General features: G+C 45.8%; 1 protein-coding gene across 1 annotated transcript; it reads left to right on the forward strand.

Moving 5' to 3' along the window:
• Positions 1-9,646: 9,646 nt before the first annotated feature.
• LOC117883838 (zona pellucida sperm-binding protein 2-like) lies at positions 9,647-17,668 on the forward strand. Its single transcript, XM_034783632.1, has 16 exons — positions 9,647-9,800; positions 9,881-9,975; positions 10,440-10,601; positions 11,233-11,286; positions 11,539-11,694; positions 12,185-12,281; positions 12,381-12,562; positions 13,686-13,815; positions 14,807-14,988; positions 15,065-15,156; positions 15,256-15,380; positions 15,779-15,968; positions 16,520-16,655; positions 16,732-16,828; positions 17,339-17,425; positions 17,535-17,668. Exons 1-16 carry the CDS (start codon positions 9,647-9,649, stop codon positions 17,666-17,668), a joined length of 2,073 nt encoding a protein of 690 aa, XP_034639523.1.
• Positions 17,669-18,631: the final 963 nt, after the last annotated feature.

Raw genomic sequence — 18,631 nt, forward strand, 5'->3', positions numbered from 1 at the left:
GGTGTAGCTCAAGTGTCATGGCATAGCGGTGGTGACTCTTGCAGATACTAGCCACTAGAGTAGGCTTAAACTTAGGCCAGCAATATGGATTTCATAAATCTGTCATCCATAGCTGTGGCCTACTCTGAATACAAGCTTCCAAACATGCAGCAGAGAACAAACTGTGTAGTCCAGATTCCAATATTGGAAATAATTGCCCTAAACTAAACATAGAGCCACACAGCAGTCAGTGACTGGCAATGGACCTAGACAAGTAGACTCCTCCAACACAAGATGTTGCTAAAATTAACCCATCACTTCTCTACCTTAGTCTCTGACAACTACACAAAGGCTAAGGTATCCACAGTAAATGTGGAAAGTGGCAATTGATCAGGAATATGCAGCTTCATGCCAAATGAAGGGAGAAATTAGGCTGTTTTTTTTTTTTTTTTTTTTTTTTTGTTGCTGCTTTTTATCAGCTCCTGGCAAGTGGGGTGGGGGAAGAGTCAGGGGTACACAGCAGGCCTGCCACAGTCCCAGACTGCACACCAGGGGGATCTAATCATAGTGTTGGGGTTCTTAAGGATTGGCTTGTTTTGAAATGGGATTAGCTTGATTTTTTTGGCTTATTGTGAAAGTCAGGTGCTTATTTACCAACTTTCATGTGGTAAACAGTGGCAAAGCATATCTCTAACTGAAAATTTAAAGATACCTATTTACTCTAGCCATAGCCTTAGACCTTCAAGCATAAAATCAGTGAAGGTACTGCCATAAAGAACAGAGCCATCTTCTTACTAGCAGCTACCATAATTACTTTTCCTTAAAGTGAACTCTTCATCAGGCTATCTTCACCCCATTCAAGGCTGAGTAACTTGCCTGCCTTTTGTTTTTAAGCCACCTGAAAACCAAACCTGACAATTGCAGCATTAACTTGAAGGTCCTCTCCTCTGGGACTGGACAGTAGCTTAATCCTGGTGTCAGACATAACTATACTAGCATCTAATTCTAAGGTGATGGTATTTTTCACAGCTGCTGCTTTCCTATATGTGCAAAATTGCAAGATAGCTAGTTCCATGGAAGTACCACTTAAGAATTTTTTTTGGAGGAAAATGTAATAACTGCTTTCTCCTAATAAATGAGAATTTAATTGGATAAACTGTCTGAATTGTGATTTCCCCCCCCCCCCCGCTTGAATAACTGTAAATATCTCACTGCTTTCCTCCCCTCACGCAATCCTTTAGCATCACTATGCTCTTCTCCTAAGGTAGCTAGAGACTGTTCCTCTTGCTGTTTTGAAGATCTTCGTTGGCATGAGTGACTATTCTTGTCACCTAACCCTACTCATTTCTCATGTTGTATATCAAGAGAAGCTCAAGTAATAGCAGTGAGGAAGCACTGTTAGAGTGCTGGCAGAATCTGAGGGGGCTTCCACTGAGATTTTTTCCCCCCTACAGTACTTCTCTGGGCAAATCCCCTTCCTTCCTCTAAGAACTGCAGTAGGAGTTTATATGTAGTTTTCTGTATTGTCCACACTGTGAAAGGGGTGCAAAGCGATGACAGTGAGCAAATGCACTTTTCAAAGCTTTAGTATATCACTTAAAATAGCATGGGGGAAAGGAGACTAACGCTAGTCTCATATAGCCAAATTTCAATTGCAGTGTATGCATTATGCTTGCAAAGAGTACTATTATACAGATAATGACCAGACCTAACCTTGCTAGTGTTCTTGGTAGATGAAAGCAACCACCTCTAAAATCAGCATACCCTCTGCTATTCTATGGGTGTAGTATTAAATCCAATGCAAGCTGGGGAATCAACACAGCCCTTTCTTCCCTCAAAGCAGTCTGTCCATATAAACAACAGCTCTGTCTACAGTTGTATGGAAGCTACATAAACAAGCACAGCCACCTCTGTTGGCCAAAGCACTTGGCAGTAGGAGTTCTGGCAAGGATGTCAATGTGCCATTCTACTACTGTAAAAAGTGGGGAGGGAATGGTAAGATCCTGCTGTCAGGGGTAGTGGAAGGAAGGCATGTGGCAGCTGAAGAGGCTGGCACCCTTTCAGGTGATTCTCTTAGTACCTGGCCAAAACCAATCTGTATGGCTTCCAACTAGCCTTACCATGTGTGTGAATGGATGAGTTCATTGCTGGGTTTTCTTTACACAGTACCCAAGCAATCAGTACTGTATAACATGCTAGTTCTTAGCAGGACTGCTTTGGATGTGGGTGGGGGAGGAGTGATGCCCACATTGGTACAAATGACAGGATTCTACAACTGCCCCATGTGACTTATGCAGGGGGGAGTGTGAATACAGGTTCAGCCCCACAGGGCCTGTTCTAGTGAGCAACCAAAGGAAAAAAAATTTCTGGAAGAAGCGGGTGGGGCCCTCTCCCTGCACAGTGGCTCATCTATTCCTGTGCTGTAGAAACAACTAAATTGTCATGGGCATTTTCCCCAGTGGGAAATAAACCAGCATACTTTAGGGGACTCCACCTCAGTCAAAAGGAAATGCAGGGGGAGCAATGAAAGCTAACAATCTCCTTGTGTTTCCCCGTTAGCTTTTCTCCCATGCTAGAGCATTAATCCAGCCCAATGTCCATCTCCAAAACTGCAAATGCATATCTTGTCAACAGCTGCACAGCTAGTGGAGGAATTCTCTAATCCCCTTCACTACTGCCCTTACTAGTAAAGCTTCATTTCCTATAGCTCAGTGTTTTTGTCATTTGTGGACCCCTAAAATTTTTCAAATGGAGGTGAATGAAATTCACCCTGTGGCCTGCGGACCTCTACCATAGAAGTCTTAGCTATAATTGTTGCACATGCTCGACATGGCATGAGAAAGGGCACTAAACTGTGGGCATCTGTGGTAATGACAACACTTCCAGGTTTTGACTTGTAGGCAGATGTATTTGCATACTTTTGATTAATCAGAAAAACAGCATGTCTTTTCTAGGATCTGAAACTTTTCATTGTCACCTTTCCTGGACCCCTTAGACTCAGGCCTGGTCTACGCTATGACTTTAATTCAGATTTAGCAGCATTAAATCAAATTAATCCTGCACCCATCCACACAATGAAGCCATTTATTTCAAAATAAAGGGCTCTTTAAATCAATTTTTGTACTCCACCCCGACAAGCGGAGTAGCACCAAAATCGATATTATCATTTTGAATTAGGGTTAGTGTGGCTGCAATTTGATGGTATTGGCCTCCGGGAGCTGTCCCACAGTGCACCATTGTGACCGCTCTGGACAGCAATCTGAACTTGGATGCACTGGCCAGGTAGACAGGAAAAGCTCCGTGAACATTTGAATTTCATTTCCTGTTTGCCCAGCGTGGAGAGCATAGGTGACCACAGATAGCTCAGCTCATCAGCACAGGTAACCATGCAGGCCGATAATCAAAAAAGAGCACTAGCATGGACCGTAGGGGAGGTACTGGATCTGATCGCTATATGGGGAGAGGATTCAGTGCTAGCAGAACTTCGTTCGAAAAGATGAAATGCCAAAACTTTTGAAAAAATCTCCAAGGGCATGATGGAGAGAGGCCACAATAGGGATTCAGATCAGTGCCGCGTGAAAGTTAAGGAGCTCAGACAAGCCTATCAAAAAACAAAGGAGGCAAATGGTCGCTCCGGGTCAGAGCCGCGGACATGCCGCTTCTACACCGAGCTGCATTCAGTTCTGGCGGGGGGGGGGGGGGGCGCCACCACTACCCCACCTCTGACCGTGGATTCCGAGGTGGGGATAATCTCATCAGCTACACCTGAGGATTCTGCGGACGGGGAAGAGGAGGAGGAGGAGGACGAACTTGCGGAGAGCACCCAGCACTCCATTCTTCCCAACAGCCAGGATCTTTTTCTCAGCCTGACTGAAGTACCCTCCCAAGCCAATATCCAAGACCATGACCCCATGGAAGGGACCTCAGGTGAGTTTACCTTTTAAAATATAAAACTTGCTTTTAAAACAAGCGTTTTTTAATGATTATTTTGCCCTAGGACTTGGGATGCATTCGCGGCCAGTACAGCTACTGGAAAAGTCTGTTAACGTGTCTGGGGATGGAGCGGAAATCCTCCAGGGACATCTCCATGAAGCTCTCCTGGAGGTACTCCAAAAGCTTTGCCACAAGGTTTCTGGGCAGTGCAGCCTTATTCCGTCCTCCATGGTAGGACACTTGACCGCGCCATGCTTGCAGCAAGTAATCTGGTATCATTGCATTACAAAGCCTGGCAGCATATGGTCCCGGTGTTTGCTGGCATTCAAGCAACATCCATTCTTTATCTCGCTGTGTAATCCTCAGGAGAGTGATATCGCTCATGGTAACCTGGTTGAAATATGGGAATTTAATTAAGGGGACAGAGGTGGCCGTTCCTACTGGGCAGTTTGCCTGTGGCTGAAAAGAAATCCTTCCCTGCAGTTGGCCAGGGGGGGGGGGGGGGGGGGGATTGGCCCTGAGCTTTTCGCGTTTGGCTAGCAGGGATCTTCCCTATTACCAGCCACGCGGTGGGGGGAGGGGTACGTGATCATCCCAGATAATTCATGGCGGGAGGGAGGGTGGGGGGGTTAGTTTGGTTTCTGCAGGGATCTTCCCTGATACCAGCCATGCGGTGGGGGGAGGGATAAAGCGATCATCCCAGAAAATTGGATGGGGGGGTTAGTTTGTTTTCTGCTGCTGAAGGTTAACAGGAAAACCGCAGCAGTCAACGGGCTTTGCTTGGTATGTAGGAAAGGAGGGCGCAGAAGCCGAAAGACAACGGCTTACCATGGCCGCATGCAAGCTGAATTCTGTTGCCCGGACCTGCGTCTGTGATCTCTAACACCAAAGCCACAGTCAGTCAATATTAAGATGGAAAATGCGACCTTGTACTGAAATCACATGTGCTATGTAATGTGAATAGTGTTGTTCACCATGAAAGAGTATAAGCATTGTTCTGTAAAATGTATCATTTTAAAAACTTCTCTCCTTTTTTTCAACCCTCCCTCCAGCAGCTGCAAATTTTTCAAGCCTCCCTCCTCTGTCCCGAAAGCTATCTCAGATAAGGCGGTGGAGAAAGAGGACGCGAGACGAGATGTTCATGGAAATAACGGAATGCACCCGCAATGAAAGAGCTCATTTGAATGAGTGGAAGGACACGGTATCTAAATTTAGGAAAGATGCCAGTGAACGTGAGGTCATGAGGGGTGGCAGGCTGCAATGCTGGGGCTGCTGCGTGATCAAACGGACATGCTCTGGCGTCTGGTGCAGCTTCAGGAACGGCAGCAGGATAACAGACTGCCGCTGCAGCCGCTGTATAACCTCCCTCCCCCCTCACCATGTTCCATATCCTCCTCACCCAGATGTGTAAGAACACGGGGAGGGGGGAGGCTCCATGCACCCTCCCACTCCACCCTAGTGGACAGCCCAACCAAAAGGCTGTCATTATATTGAATTTTTTCAGTGGCCTTTTACTTCCCTCCTATCCTCCTCCCAAACCTCACCCAGATTACCTTGTCGGTTCTCTCCCTATGTTTATAATCAATTAATAAAGAATACATGATTTTTAAACGATAGTGACTTTATTTCCTTTGAAAGCAAGCTGGGGGAAGGGGGAGGGTAGGTTCCTTACAGAGAATGAGTCAATAAAGGGGGCGGGTTTTCATGAAGGAGAAACAAACAGAAATTTCACACTGTAGCCTGGCCAGTCATGAAACTGGTTTTCAAAGCTTCTCTGATGCACAGCGCTTCCTGGTGTGCTCTTCTAATCGCCCTGGTGTCTGGCTGCGCGTAATCAGCAGCCAGGCGATTTGCCTCAGCCTCCCACCCCGCCATAAAGGTCTCGCCCTTACTTTCACAGAGATTGTGGAGCACACAGCAAGCAGAAATAACAATGGGGATATTGGTTTGGCTGAGGTCTGAGCGAGTCAGTAACAATCACCAGCGACCTTTTAAACGGCCAAATGCACATTCTACCACCATTCTGCACTTGCTCAGCCTGTAGTTGAACAGCTCCTGACTCCTGTCCAGGCTGTCTGTGTATGGCTTCATGAGCCATGGCATTAAGGGGTAGGCTGGGTCCCCAAGAATAACTATTGGCATTTCAACATCCCCAACAGTTATTTTCTGGTCCGGGAAGTAAGTCCCTTGCTGCAGCCATTTAAACAGATTAGTGTTCCTGAAGACGCAAGCGTCATGAACCCTTCCCAGCCAGCCCACGTTGATGTTGGTGAAACGTCCCTTGTGATCCACAAGTGCTTGCAGCACCATTGAAAAGTACCACTTGCGGTTTATGTACTGGGTACCCTGGTGCTCCGGTGCCAAGATAGGGATATGGGTTCCATCTATCGCCCCACCACAGTTAGGGAATCCCATTGCAGCAAAGCCATCCACTATGGTCTGCACATTTCCCAGAGTCACTACCTTTCGTAGCAGCACCTCAGTGATTGCTTTGGCTACTTGCATCACAGCAGCCCCCACAGTAGATTTGCCCACTCCAAATTGATTCCCGACTGACCGGTAGCTGTCTGGCGTTGCAAGCTTCCACAGGGCTATCGCCACTCGCTTCTCAACTGTGAGGGCTGCTCTCATCTTGGTATTCTGGTGCTTCAGGGCAGGGAAAAGCAAGTCACAAAGTTCCAAGAAAGTGCCCTTATGCATGCGAAATTTTCGCAGCCACTGGGAATCATCCCACACCTGCAACACTATGCGGTCCCACCAGTCTGTGCTTGTTTCCCGGGCCCAGAATCGGCGTTCCACGGCTATAACCTGCCCCATTAACAGTATGATCTCCAAAGCACCGGATCCCGTGGTTTGATAGAATCCCATGTCCATATCCTCATCACTCTCGCTGCTGCGCTGCCGTAGCCTACTCCTCGCCGCCTGGTTTTGCAGGTTCTGGTTCAGCATAAACTGCACGATAATGCTTGAGGTGTTTACAATGTTCATGACTGCTGTCTTGAGCTGAGCGGGCTCCATGCTTGCTGTGGTATGGCGTCTGCACTATTCACCCAGGAAAAAGGTGCGAAACGGTTGTCTGCCATTGCTTCCCTGGAGAGGGGGGAGGATATACCCAGAACCACCCGCGACAATGTTTTTGGCCCCATCAGGCATTGGGATCTCAACCCAGAATTCCAATGGGTGGAGGAGACTGCGGGAACTATGGGATAGCTATGGGATAGCTACCCACAGTGCAGTGCTCCAGAAATCGACGCTAGCCCCAGTACATGGACGCACACCACCGAATTAATGTGCTTATTGTGGCCACATACATTCGACTTTATACAATCTGTTTCCAAAATTCGAATTATATAAATTCGGATTAATCCCGTAGTGTAGACATACCCATAGTCTGCAGACCCCCAGGGGTCCATGGACCACAAGTTGAAAAGTGCTGCTCTATGTGATTAATAAGCAGTACGGGCACTCTAGGAACCAGCTCTGCAAGTAATCGAGTACCCTCAATGCCTGATAAAGCCAGTAACTGCTAAGGGGTGGCAGCAAGTTGCAGGGCCTTTTCCCTTGGTGAAGAACATCATGGGAGCAGCCAGTCACCTAATTCATTTCTGTAGGGAAGTGGCCTGGACAATGAATGCACTATTAGCAGCAGAATTAAATGAAGTCTATCTGGACTCGTTGGTTTCTGTATAAAAATGAGGCACTAGAAGTTGCTCGTTTTCAAAGCTACCTTTTAGGAAGATGGATATTTGAAGTATTTCTATAGCTGCATTGTTCCTACCATGGCAGTTAAAGGTCTGTTGGCATTTCCTTACAAATCCTTTTTCTTTTTCTTCTTTGGAAACAAAGTCACATCATTCAAAGCTAAGATAGAGAGAGAGGCCCAGATCCTCAAAGATATTTAGGTGTCTAACTCCCATTTCTTTAAATTACCTTTGAGGTTCTGGTCCATCCTGCCTTGCAAAAGAGATGCCAGCCTTAACTTTGAATTTTCCTGCATTCTCTGTGTTAGTTTTGGAGCAGAGATATACCTTGTCAAACTGGTGTTGGAGCTGATTTATGGAGTTCACTATCAAAATGTGCTTCCATTGTCTACCTGCTACATTTTGAAACAAGAACCTTTGTGATTTCTCCCATGCTGCCCCTCACACCTGGGAGGAGCTCCCCATAAACATCACAAAGTCACCTCATTATTCACCTTCAAATCCCTCCTCAAAGTCTCCTTTGCTGTGATGCCTATAAAAGACTCGACTACACTTAGGCCGCTGGAGTGCTGAGACCACGGCCTACCATGCTGGGCAATACTGTTTCCTTGTATTCACCTGTCTGATTGTCTGTGCCTTTCTGTTGTCTCCTGTCTTATACTTAGACTGTCAGCTTTCTGGGACAGGAGGTGTCTTTTTGTTCTGTTTGTACAGTGCTTAGCACAGTGGGGTCCCAGTCCCTGATGAGGGCTTCAAGGCACTATGGTAATACAAACAAATAATAATTGTAGAACTGGGACTGCATTCAATATTGGTCTAGTGGTCAGTGGAGGTAACTAGATAACAGGACCCTGGATACCTCGGTGACTCTGCCACTGACTTGTGGCCCAATCCATCAAGTAAAGTACCTGGGTTCAGATACTAGCTCTTCTCTCAGCTTCTTGGTGACCTTAGCATTAATCACGCTGTAACATAGATCCCTGCCCATATAAATGGGGATAATAATCCTTCCTTTCTCCCACCCTTCTTCTGTGTTGTCTATTTAAACTGTGAAGTCTTTGGGCCAGGACTGTTTCTCACTGCATTCAACCGCACCTAGCACAATGGGGCCCTGATAACGGGGGTGGGGCAAAGTGCTACCATAAAGCAAATGATAATTAATAACTCGCTTTGGGCAAATCACTTGATCTCTTTGTGTCTCACTTTTCCCCATCTCTAGAATGGGGTTTAACAATGTGTTTCTAGGCCATTCTGTCCTACAACCATTCCTCTACTTCCCCGAGGGTTGGGAGGATTCATTCACACTGGTAACAGTTATGGCAAACTAGATATTGGGCAAACTGTCCCTCCTGAAGAGAACTACCCTGGCAATGAAGATTTCCCAAGCAGGGGCTACTGAAGATAGTTCCCAAGTGTGGGATGCCCTACAAACCCCCTGGCTGAGCACAAGGCTGTTTTAGTGGGCAAATTGTGCAAAGGGGCATAAAATCCCCTTGAAAGAGGAGCTTTGTCCCTAACCTGCCCCCTCCTCACTGATTGCAGCACAGAACAGGGCCAGGTGCAAACCATCAGCCTCAGAGTCAGCTGCTAGCAGGTGATGAGGAAAGCATCCCAGGTGTTTTCCAAGAGCTGCTCCTGTGCTGGGGCTGCAGCCCCTCCTATATAACCCCTGCATCTCCCTAGGAGGTGAGTTGTTCTGGGTGGTTTGTCTCTCAGCCATGAGATTGCCTCTATTGCAGCCAGGCTGGTCCTTTTGCAGCATGTGGTAAGGGGGGTTAGGGTTGTGTATGGGGAGGGTTCTGTTTGCTGTGCTGGCTTCTGAGCCTCTTCTCTCTTGTTTGCAGGCTGCTTCTTTTACTTGGTTGCCTTATAGTGCCCTTGACAGCTGGTGCTACTAGCTCCATGGCTCTAGACTTCCCAGGTAACCAGGGCATTCTCCTAAACATGGTGGGAGTGGTAGTTTTAATGACCCTGGGGTGTGCTCAGAACTAATGACTCCTTTCCATTTGCTGGTGTGAGTGGGTTTTATAATAATGGTCTGTACACTGTCTACTATTCTGTGTTGCAAGGAGTTGATATCTGACTGTGCATTTCCTCTTGTAGGGACAGTGTCTTGTTACAATGACAAAATGTTGATTGGGTTTCCCAGAGAGCTTGGAAGTGACTTCTGGCAGGTCCATGTAGTTGGTATGTTTTGCTGCATGTCTAGCTGGATTTTTTTTCAGGACAACATCTAGCAGCATAGCTGACCACTTTCCTCTTTCTAGATACAAGTGGTGAAGAGATTGTAGACTGTGACTACATGGTGGATCATGAGAGGCTGACTCTAACTGTTCTGTATGTGAACTGCACTAGACTAGAGGTAAAACTGTCCCTCTGCTTTTGGAACATATACACTTGATATAGGCTCTAAAGTGACCACTATTACCAGTACAGTGTGATCAGAAAATGAAGTGATGCAATGCTATAGTTGGGTACATAATGTACCATCTATCTTTCCTAGGAGATTTTCTTTCCTGATTCTCCCCCCCCACCCCCATGGGTGTTCCAGCCCCAAAGCACCCACTAGGTTGGTTCTTGTATACAACTAATCAAAATGGCTCCCTACTAATCCAATTCCTTCTTTGAGTAAGGCAGCAAATACGGTAACTTTTTTAAAAACTAACCCTGCAACTTGTATAGACAGCAACTTCAGCTGAAGCAAATTCTCAACCTGAACATGTGGCCTCTGTGAAGACTGGCTCTATTTGCTAATCTGAGGCCAAAATCTAGTAATGTAAAACTGCCACTGTATCTTACTCTGACCAATGTATTCTGTGTCTATAGCATGACCAACACCAGCTGAGAATAGAGCTGCTGCTGCTCAACAGGACCAGTGCAGGGGACAAGAACATAACCTACAGTATTGGCTGTGATGCTCTTCCAGCAGATGAAGTTGTCGCTACTATTTTTACAGGAGCTACAAACTGTACTAAAGACTTCATGGCAGTAAGTGGGGCAGTTCAACAATCCCTTGGAAGCTCAGCAGTAGAGATGAGTTTGACAACTCAATGGCATCTCTGATCAAATCTTAGATGTGTCTTCAGACTCTCTTCTTTGGGTGGTGGGTGTCGGGGAAATAATTGACTAGCAGGGTGATGGCAGATCTTCCCATTCCTGATCTCCGGGGAGACTTGGATTGAAAACTAGTCTAGTCTTATTTGTGAAACCTCTTGCCAGTTACCTTCACCTCATCCTTTGTGTACTTCTAATGGCTTCCCTGGCTGGGCTTGGCACAGCTTACTGAATTATGTAGACCCTCTATTGGCTAATGATCAGTACAGTAACTCCTCACTTAAAGTTGTCCCAGTTAACATTGTTATGTCCCTGATCAATTAGGGAACATCCCCTAAACTACAGGGGAAAACAGCATTGGCTGCTTTTTCCCCCCCTTGTCCCTCCAGAAACAAGTCAGGCCTCTAGCCATTGCAGCACACTTCCTCAGAAGACTCTCCTAAAGCTTCCATTCCTGTAATCAGTGAGAGGCTCCTTGTAACACTCCCCATGGAAAGCTTTCTTGATATCATAATCTCATTGAACTGTGAGCTCTGCATTCAGCTGCTGTCCCATTCTCTTTCAGGTTGTATTTCCAAGACTCCTTCCCAGTTTTGCTGATGAACACATGGTATGGAATGTCTGCCAAATTGGGGGCTGGGTGTTCAAAGTAGCATGCCTCTAAACTGCTGCATGTAGAAACAGCAACTTTGGTGATGCTTGCTAAAGTAGCAAGCTGGACCCTTACGTATATCTCTAGGGTTGGTTGGCCAAGCTGCCTGTCACAGCGGTCTTAACACTACTTAAAGATAAGAACAATACCCCCCCCTTGCTCTATAATGAAAAACCTTATGTCTGACTAACCAGAAGTCTCAAATTGCAGACTACAGAGTCTCAGATGGCCTGGATACTGTCCATAGATGATGGAACAAGAACACACAGGCTAAGCCTTCGGCAAGCCATGCAGCAAGGATACACATTCCTAGCTGACAGCAATAACCTAATTTTCCAGGTTTCTTTTGGTGCTACTGGAGTCACCTCTTACAAGGTAGGTGCACAAGATCATTCTGGAGGCCAAAAGGCAAAACTTGCCATAGGCAAATGTCCATAAATAGAAATGGTGCTAAGAAGTCTGGCACTTCTGAGGCTCACTAGTCTTGAGCTATTGGGAGAGTGATTAGTCTGACTCTACATGCAGTCAATCATCCCATCTGAAAATGGGAATGTGTGGTGAGATCTCACAACAGCTGCACCTTCATTTCTGGCTATGACCTCATGTGGTACATGAGGCCCTAGAATGGAGTTTGTACACCCTTCCCAAGAACTCCTCTGTGTAGCATATCCTGAAATGGCTAGTGTACTACTCCAGTGGCTTTCTGCCTCAACAGCCATTTAAATGTCTAATGTGCGCTGCAAGACTTCTGAAGAGACTTCAGAGGTTGAGAAGTACAGCCTAGCTTATTGATATTTTTAATAATACCCAGCACTGGGAACCTCACTATGAATAATCTGATCTCAACCATGTCTGTCCTCTGCAGCAAGACAACCAGATGCTGTATACTGTGGCACTCAAGCTTTCATATGGGCCTCCTGACCAGCGACTAACTGTAGAATCAAGAATGATCTGTGCACCAGGTAAAACTTCCTCTCTTCACCAAGGAAGCTGGCCCCTCTGACATTAGAGGAACTTGTACCTTAAAACTTCTATGGAAACTAATAGAGCTATTCTTGTAGGCCCAGCAACCTGTAACTCAACACACATGACTGTTGCCATCCCAGCTTTCCCAGGGATTCTCTCAGCTGTGAGTGTAGAAAATAGAAACATTCCCATGAACCAACTCCAAGCAAATGGAATTCTTCTAGATGCAAGAAGGGGAGTGAAGCTGCACATCAACAGAAGAACCCTCAAGTCCAGAGTAAGACTACTAGTTTGTAGTGAGATCTGACTCCTTTTAGGCATAGTCATAATTGTAACTGAAATGCAAACCATAGATGCAATAGAAAGGGCTTAACTACAAAGGTAGGTCTAATGTCCAATAAGCAGAGTCCATTCCAAGCCATAGGACTAGACTGTAGGCATCTGTACCTTCTGTGCTGCCATCATTTGGCTGCCATCTGATTCTTTCTCTTCCTTTAACTCTCTCAACCATCTCCAAATATTCAGAGTAACCTTTATATGAGACCATTAAACTTTTTTCAGGCACTCATCTGATCTCCATTACTGCAATATAAGCCTCCTCTCTACCAGTCCTTTCTAAATGAATCTGCTTTAAAACAAAACAAAAAAAACCCCAAAACCTTCCTTGCTTACCATTCAAGCAATGTTTCCTGACAAACTACCCATTGCTACTGCATCAAACTTGGTCTACTTGTTTTGTGACATGACACCAGCTCTACTATTAAGTTGGCCTGGACAGACCATTTTGTCTGCTGCTCCCACAATACTCCAGGCTGGCAATTATCCCTGGAATGATCTGTAAAGCTACTGCTCTTTCCAAGAAACTGGAATATCCCAATAGATAGAATGAGAAGAGTTTGGTCTAATGTACCTAGATGATAGTATTCAGTCTCCTTTATATCTTCTTGCTTATGCAAGATCTCTGGGTCAGGGATGGCTCTGAGGACATTACCTAGCATGCTGTATTCTGATGCTTACAAATAAGTGAGTTAAAGTTGAGAACCCAGGCTGCTGGACTGCTTAGTCTGGGTCTGCAGACCCAAATATACTTAAAGACCTGAGTTTTGGACAAGGTCTAAATATCAGCTTCCTAAAGATGACCCTCTAAATCACTTACTGATTTTAAAATTTACAAATTCCTACTTCTAAACCAGCCTACTCACTTCTTACTCCAGGAGATTAGATAATCTTGGCAAAATATTTCTGGCTAAACTAGTCCAGTCTAAATGACTATCAGATCTGAAGCAAAAGGCTACTTTTGCCAGTAAGGTGACATAATGGCAAACATAACTAAAATTACCTTTACAGACTTTTATCTAAAACAGTTGACATATGTTGTGGCCTGCCTCCTTCTCTTCCAGCAGTATGAGGAGAACTGCTTAGGACTTCAGTCATACATGGCATCTCTAAGACTAACTTTCAACTTCCGTGGAGAAATGCTGTCAATGGTGACCTATCCAGAGTGTCCCTGTGACCAACATGCACCAATAGGTAAGGCATGTACTTCTGTCAACTCATTCTGTGGTGGTTCAGCTATCCCTGAAGAACTGGCCTACAAATGAGACTTCATCATAGGGATCTAATGCTCGGTGTGTAAAATACTGAAGATGGCTGTCATCCACTTCATTGCAGGAGAACATGAGTTGGACACCAAAACACTGCAGTACACCACCATCTGGAGCTAACATACAGCTAAAAGTGTAGTTATATTTGGTGTAAGCTCTTAATAGCTGGCAAGCAAAAATTACCATGTAGGGTGGTTCTCAGCAACTAATGGCATCGAGTATAAAGTTGCCAAGTCACACTAATTCTATCTAAAATGGATGCCCCTCCCTAGCTGGTGGGGAGTCTCAGGCCTGTGTCTTTAGTTATAGATCTAGGTATTCTCCACATCTACTGCTTGGAAGTGGGAGGGAGTCTTCAATGTCTGTTGCAGGGAACACACTAACTTAGAACAGCTTTCCTCCTCCTCCACCCCTCCCCCTGCAACATGGCAGACAGGCAGCCCCACATACAACTGAACATCTCAGAAGCTTTTCCCATAGTTCCTGGTTCCCCAGCAGCTGCTAGCTCTCTCCGGAGGAAGAGACTTCACCAGCTGTCTCTCTGACCTACAGGGCCACTAATCTTGACCTGGCACCATACTAGCTCCTCCTACCTGGCCTGCCCCAAACAGCTCCTAATGGAATGTTTTTGGTTCCTACTCATGCAAGCCATAGAGCACTACTTGCTGGCAACTCTAGGTCCTTGAGCTTCCTGGCATGAGCTGTTGCAGGAACCTTGTCTTCATTTTGTATAGCATGACCTGGAGGGCCAGGAACAATCCAGTAGACTCAGGACCACTCCTCCTAGGGTAGTTAGGGCCCCTGCATATACAGCTCAGAATACTCTAGTCCCTCACTGAACTGAGGCAGGGACTGCACAGCACCATGTAGTGGAGTCACCCTACAGCAACCCATGCTCACCTCCTTGAATGTTTCAGCTGCTGTGTGCACTCAGGATGGCTACATGGACTTCGAAGTACTCAGTGACAGGACAAAACCAGCCCTAGACTTGGATACCATCAGGCTAAGAGATCCTACATGCAAACCAGTCTTCAAGTCTCCCTCAAATGACATGGTTCGGTTTCATGTCCCACTGAACATGTGTGGAACAAGGCAGAGGGTAAGTGTCCAGGACAGTGACCGCTAAAGGAGCTCCAGTGGCAGGGCAGTCACTAACACTCCTGTATCCCCTGTAGTTTGAAGGTGAGAGGACCATTTATGAGAATGAAGTTCGTGCTTTGTGGGCAGATCTACCACCACGCAGGATTTCTAGGGACAGTGAATTCAGGTCAGTCCACAACTCTGCCAGTGAGAGCTGGTCACAACACTAAGCGAAGTGACTGTTCAAATTGCTGGCTAACCTGATGCTGAGCATTCTGTCTTTCAGGCTGACAGTAGTGTGCACCTACAAAAGTGGTGATGCGTCCCTGAGCGCAAGGATAAGCAGTCTCCCTCCTCCAGTTTCTTCAATAAACCAGGGTCCTCTCTCCTTGATCCTGCTGATCTATCCAGGTAAAGCTTGCATCTAGCTGCAAATTATGGCCAGGGCAGAATGAAGTGACTCCCTCCACAGTCAAAGGAGCTCTTCAGTCCCTACTATCCAAAGAAGTAGACCTGGATAGCAAGTCTCCTGGGGGTGGCATGAATCCTTCACTGCTGGTATGTGACGTAGACCTGGCAGACTGGGTTTAATAGGTCCTCTTGCTATAGCGGAATCTAGTGGTGCTATCTAGTCAAGTTTAGGCAGCTTACTCCTCTCTCTCTGCAAGGAGTTCAACTAAATCACTCCACTCACTAGCTGTGTCCTTCTATGCATACACCAGACTTCCTTACATAGCTGGCTTATTCCTGCAAGAACTACTACCTCTTGTGTACTGGGCTGTCTAACTCTACCATACTTGGTTTTTCAGATGACTCCTACTTGCAGCCCTACAGTGATGACCAGTACCCCATTGTAAAATATCTGCGGCAACCAATCTTCTTGGAAGTGCAAGTTCTGAACCGCAATGACCCCAACATCAAACTGGTATTGGATGACTGTTGGGCAACAACATCACAAGATCCAAGCTCTCTGCCCCGGTGGAACATTGTTGTGGATGGGTAGGTATCTTACAACTGCTGCAGGAACATGGGCAGGCCAGCCTTACTGCAGTGTGTTGGGAAGAAATGATTTCCCTGAAATAACATGCAAAGGGTTGTTGGAGCTATGGGAGCAATGTGACTTGTACTGGCAGGCTCCTCACATGGACCTAGGTGCAAAGCACTGCCATCTAGCTAAGATCTGATCAGAAAAATGTAGGTCATTGTCTAGCTTGACCAAATGCTACATTTGAGTGAGCGCATGCTCAATGACTAAAGTGTAAATTCCAAATGTAACTCAAATAATGGCTCACAACTGAGTGACTCAAACCCTCTAAATGTCTTGACTAGAAATTAGTTGCTGTCCTAATGCAGGCTTGCAAGTTCAGGCAGATCTCTCTGAAACAGTACAGAGGAGCTCTCTCAGGCAATGGACTAAATATTAAATTTGACTGTTAATGAAGCAAACCTTCCAAGAGTCTAGCCTCTACCTGACTTAAACTCTGACCTCTCTAAAAAGCTGCTTTGCTTTCCACCCCTCCCCCATGACTTTCTACATGTATCTTCTGTAGGTGTGACTATGAACTGGACAACTACAGAACTGCATTTCATCCAGTGAGCCTTGCAGTCAGCTATCCCAACTATCGCCAGAGATTTGAAGTGAAGACCTTTGCCTTTGTAGCGGGTGACAAAGCTCTCACTAGCCTAGTAAGTGCAGTCCTTCTTGCAGTAGCTAACTGCTAGGGCTTCCTGTGTGCTAAATGTCTCTCTATCTTTGCTCTAGGTGTACTTCCACTGCAGTGCTCTACTCTGTGACAGACTTCATCTGGACTCCCCTCTGTGTTCACCCAGATGTCCTCTGTCAGCTAGAAACAAACGAGGTAGGATCTAATCACTGACCACTAGAATGTCTCACTGACCATGGTGACGTACTATAACAATCACAATTACAAAAGGTAGCATTGGAGGGGACCTCAATAGGCCATCTAGTCCAGTCTCCTGTATTGAGGCAGGACAAATTATCTTGACCATCCTTAAACCACCAGGGACAGATTCTGCAAACCCTCTAGGTAACTAGTTTCAATGCTCAAGGACTCCCCAATAAGGATTGTTTTCCTAACATCTAATTTAAAAATTCCAGGCTTAAATTGAAGCCCATGACCTATTGGTGTCTCTAGATATTAAGTCTTAAAGTTGTATAAGGCCATCCTGTTCTGTAGCCCCTCAGTTGTCTTGCCCCCTGACTAAACCCAGTATTTTATTTTGTTAGTCACATTCTGTAGGCCTCTAATTTCTGGCCTCCTCTGGACAGAACTTGAGTATAGACGGTTAGCTTAGTACATGGAAACCATTACTCAAGAGACTCCTCTTTGGTGACTGACCTCTTGCAGATCTTGTGAAAGAAGCAAAGAACTCAGGTGTAGCAAGCTTACCTGGTCCTGTTATCATTGTAGCAGATGAATGGCCTTCAACCCAAGGTAGGAAACAAATGTCCCTCTCCCTTACTTAACTGCATGTTGGTGCTTTTTTCAAATTTATTGAAAAATATTCTGGTCGCTAACTTGTGGTTCTACTGTCTCTCTACAGAAGAGACTCAACTGAGAGAAGCATGGACCACTGTTGCAACAGCAGCTACTGTGATCCTTTGCCTGATGGCCACTTCATTGGTGTCAGTGGCTCTCCTTAATCTGAAGAGGACAAAAGCTGTAATGGTAAACTGAGACTGTAAATTACTTGTGATGAAATAAACTGCTACATGCATTAGTTCATGGTGGAATTTTATTCTGAAAATTACTCTTTTCTATCCTGATCCTCTAACTGAAATCAGCCATGAGCATCTAAAGCCTGGATTGGGGGAGGGGGGCAGGGAAGGTCATAGCCCAGGCAGTAAAATCTCAGGACCATGCTGCATGAGAATAGTAACTGTCCCCATCACACTCCTTAATTGTCATAGGTATTTACTCTTGCACCCTACTATCTGATTAAGTGGCATAGAGGCATCCACTGTTTCCCATGTTAGGTCAAGCTGTAGCTACACTGAAATCCAAATCAGATTCCTATACTGGATTGTAACATGCCAATTTAACATTGTGACAATCCCTGACTCTGCCTCTACATGAAGATTTCACTTGCCTTTTCTCCTACTCTCTTCTTACTCCTTGGCTTCACTATAGATAGCTTCTACAGGAAGAAGCTGGGCTATTCTGCTGGCAAAATGATGGGGCTTCCACTGTGGGGGAATCCCCCAATCCCCCCACTTGGCCAAACCTTCTTTTTTCTCCAAAGAATCACAGCAGCTGGTCCTAAATGCTGTTACTCTGTATTGTCCACCTGTGGCCTATAGCAGTGCAGGGGGAGGGTGGAAAGAAGAGATGGTAGCAAGCAAGCAGCCCTGATCAGTACTTAAAATAGCAGGACCTCCTAAAGGATAGCTTAGTCTTTCACCATTATCACTTATGTTAATAGCCTTGCTGGATTCCAACCATACTGCAGGTGCTACTCTTGTGCAGTAGTACTCTCTTGCAGTTAATAACAGAAGTGGCCCTGCCATTGCTCTTGGCACATGAGGTTGCCTCTAGAAGATCAGCAGGAGACTGCCATGTAGTGTTTGATCCAATGTGCTCTAATGGACAGGGTATAGATGGAAGTGATTGACAAGCCAACTACAGCTCCATCTACAAGTG

This window comes from Trachemys scripta, chromosome 10, assembly GCF_013100865.1.
Source record: "Trachemys scripta elegans isolate TJP31775 chromosome 10, CAS_Tse_1.0, whole genome shotgun sequence".
Classification (NCBI taxonomy): Eukaryota; Metazoa; Chordata; order Testudines; family Emydidae; genus Trachemys; species Trachemys scripta.

Bases quoted from the DNA above. Each gene is read 5' to 3' on its own strand.
- LOC117883838 (XM_034783632.1), top strand. From the start codon at position 9,647: ATGGTCTGTACACTGTCTACTATTCTGTGTTGCAAGGAGTTGATATCT. The intron at 11,695-12,184 runs GTAGGTGCACAA...TGTCCTCTGCAG, and splicing joins CTGGAGTCACCTCTTACAAG to CAAGACAACCAGATGCTGTA. The intron at 13,816-14,806 runs GTAAGGCATGTA...TGAATGTTTCAG, and splicing joins TGACCAACATGCACCAATAG to CTGCTGTGTGCACTCAGGAT.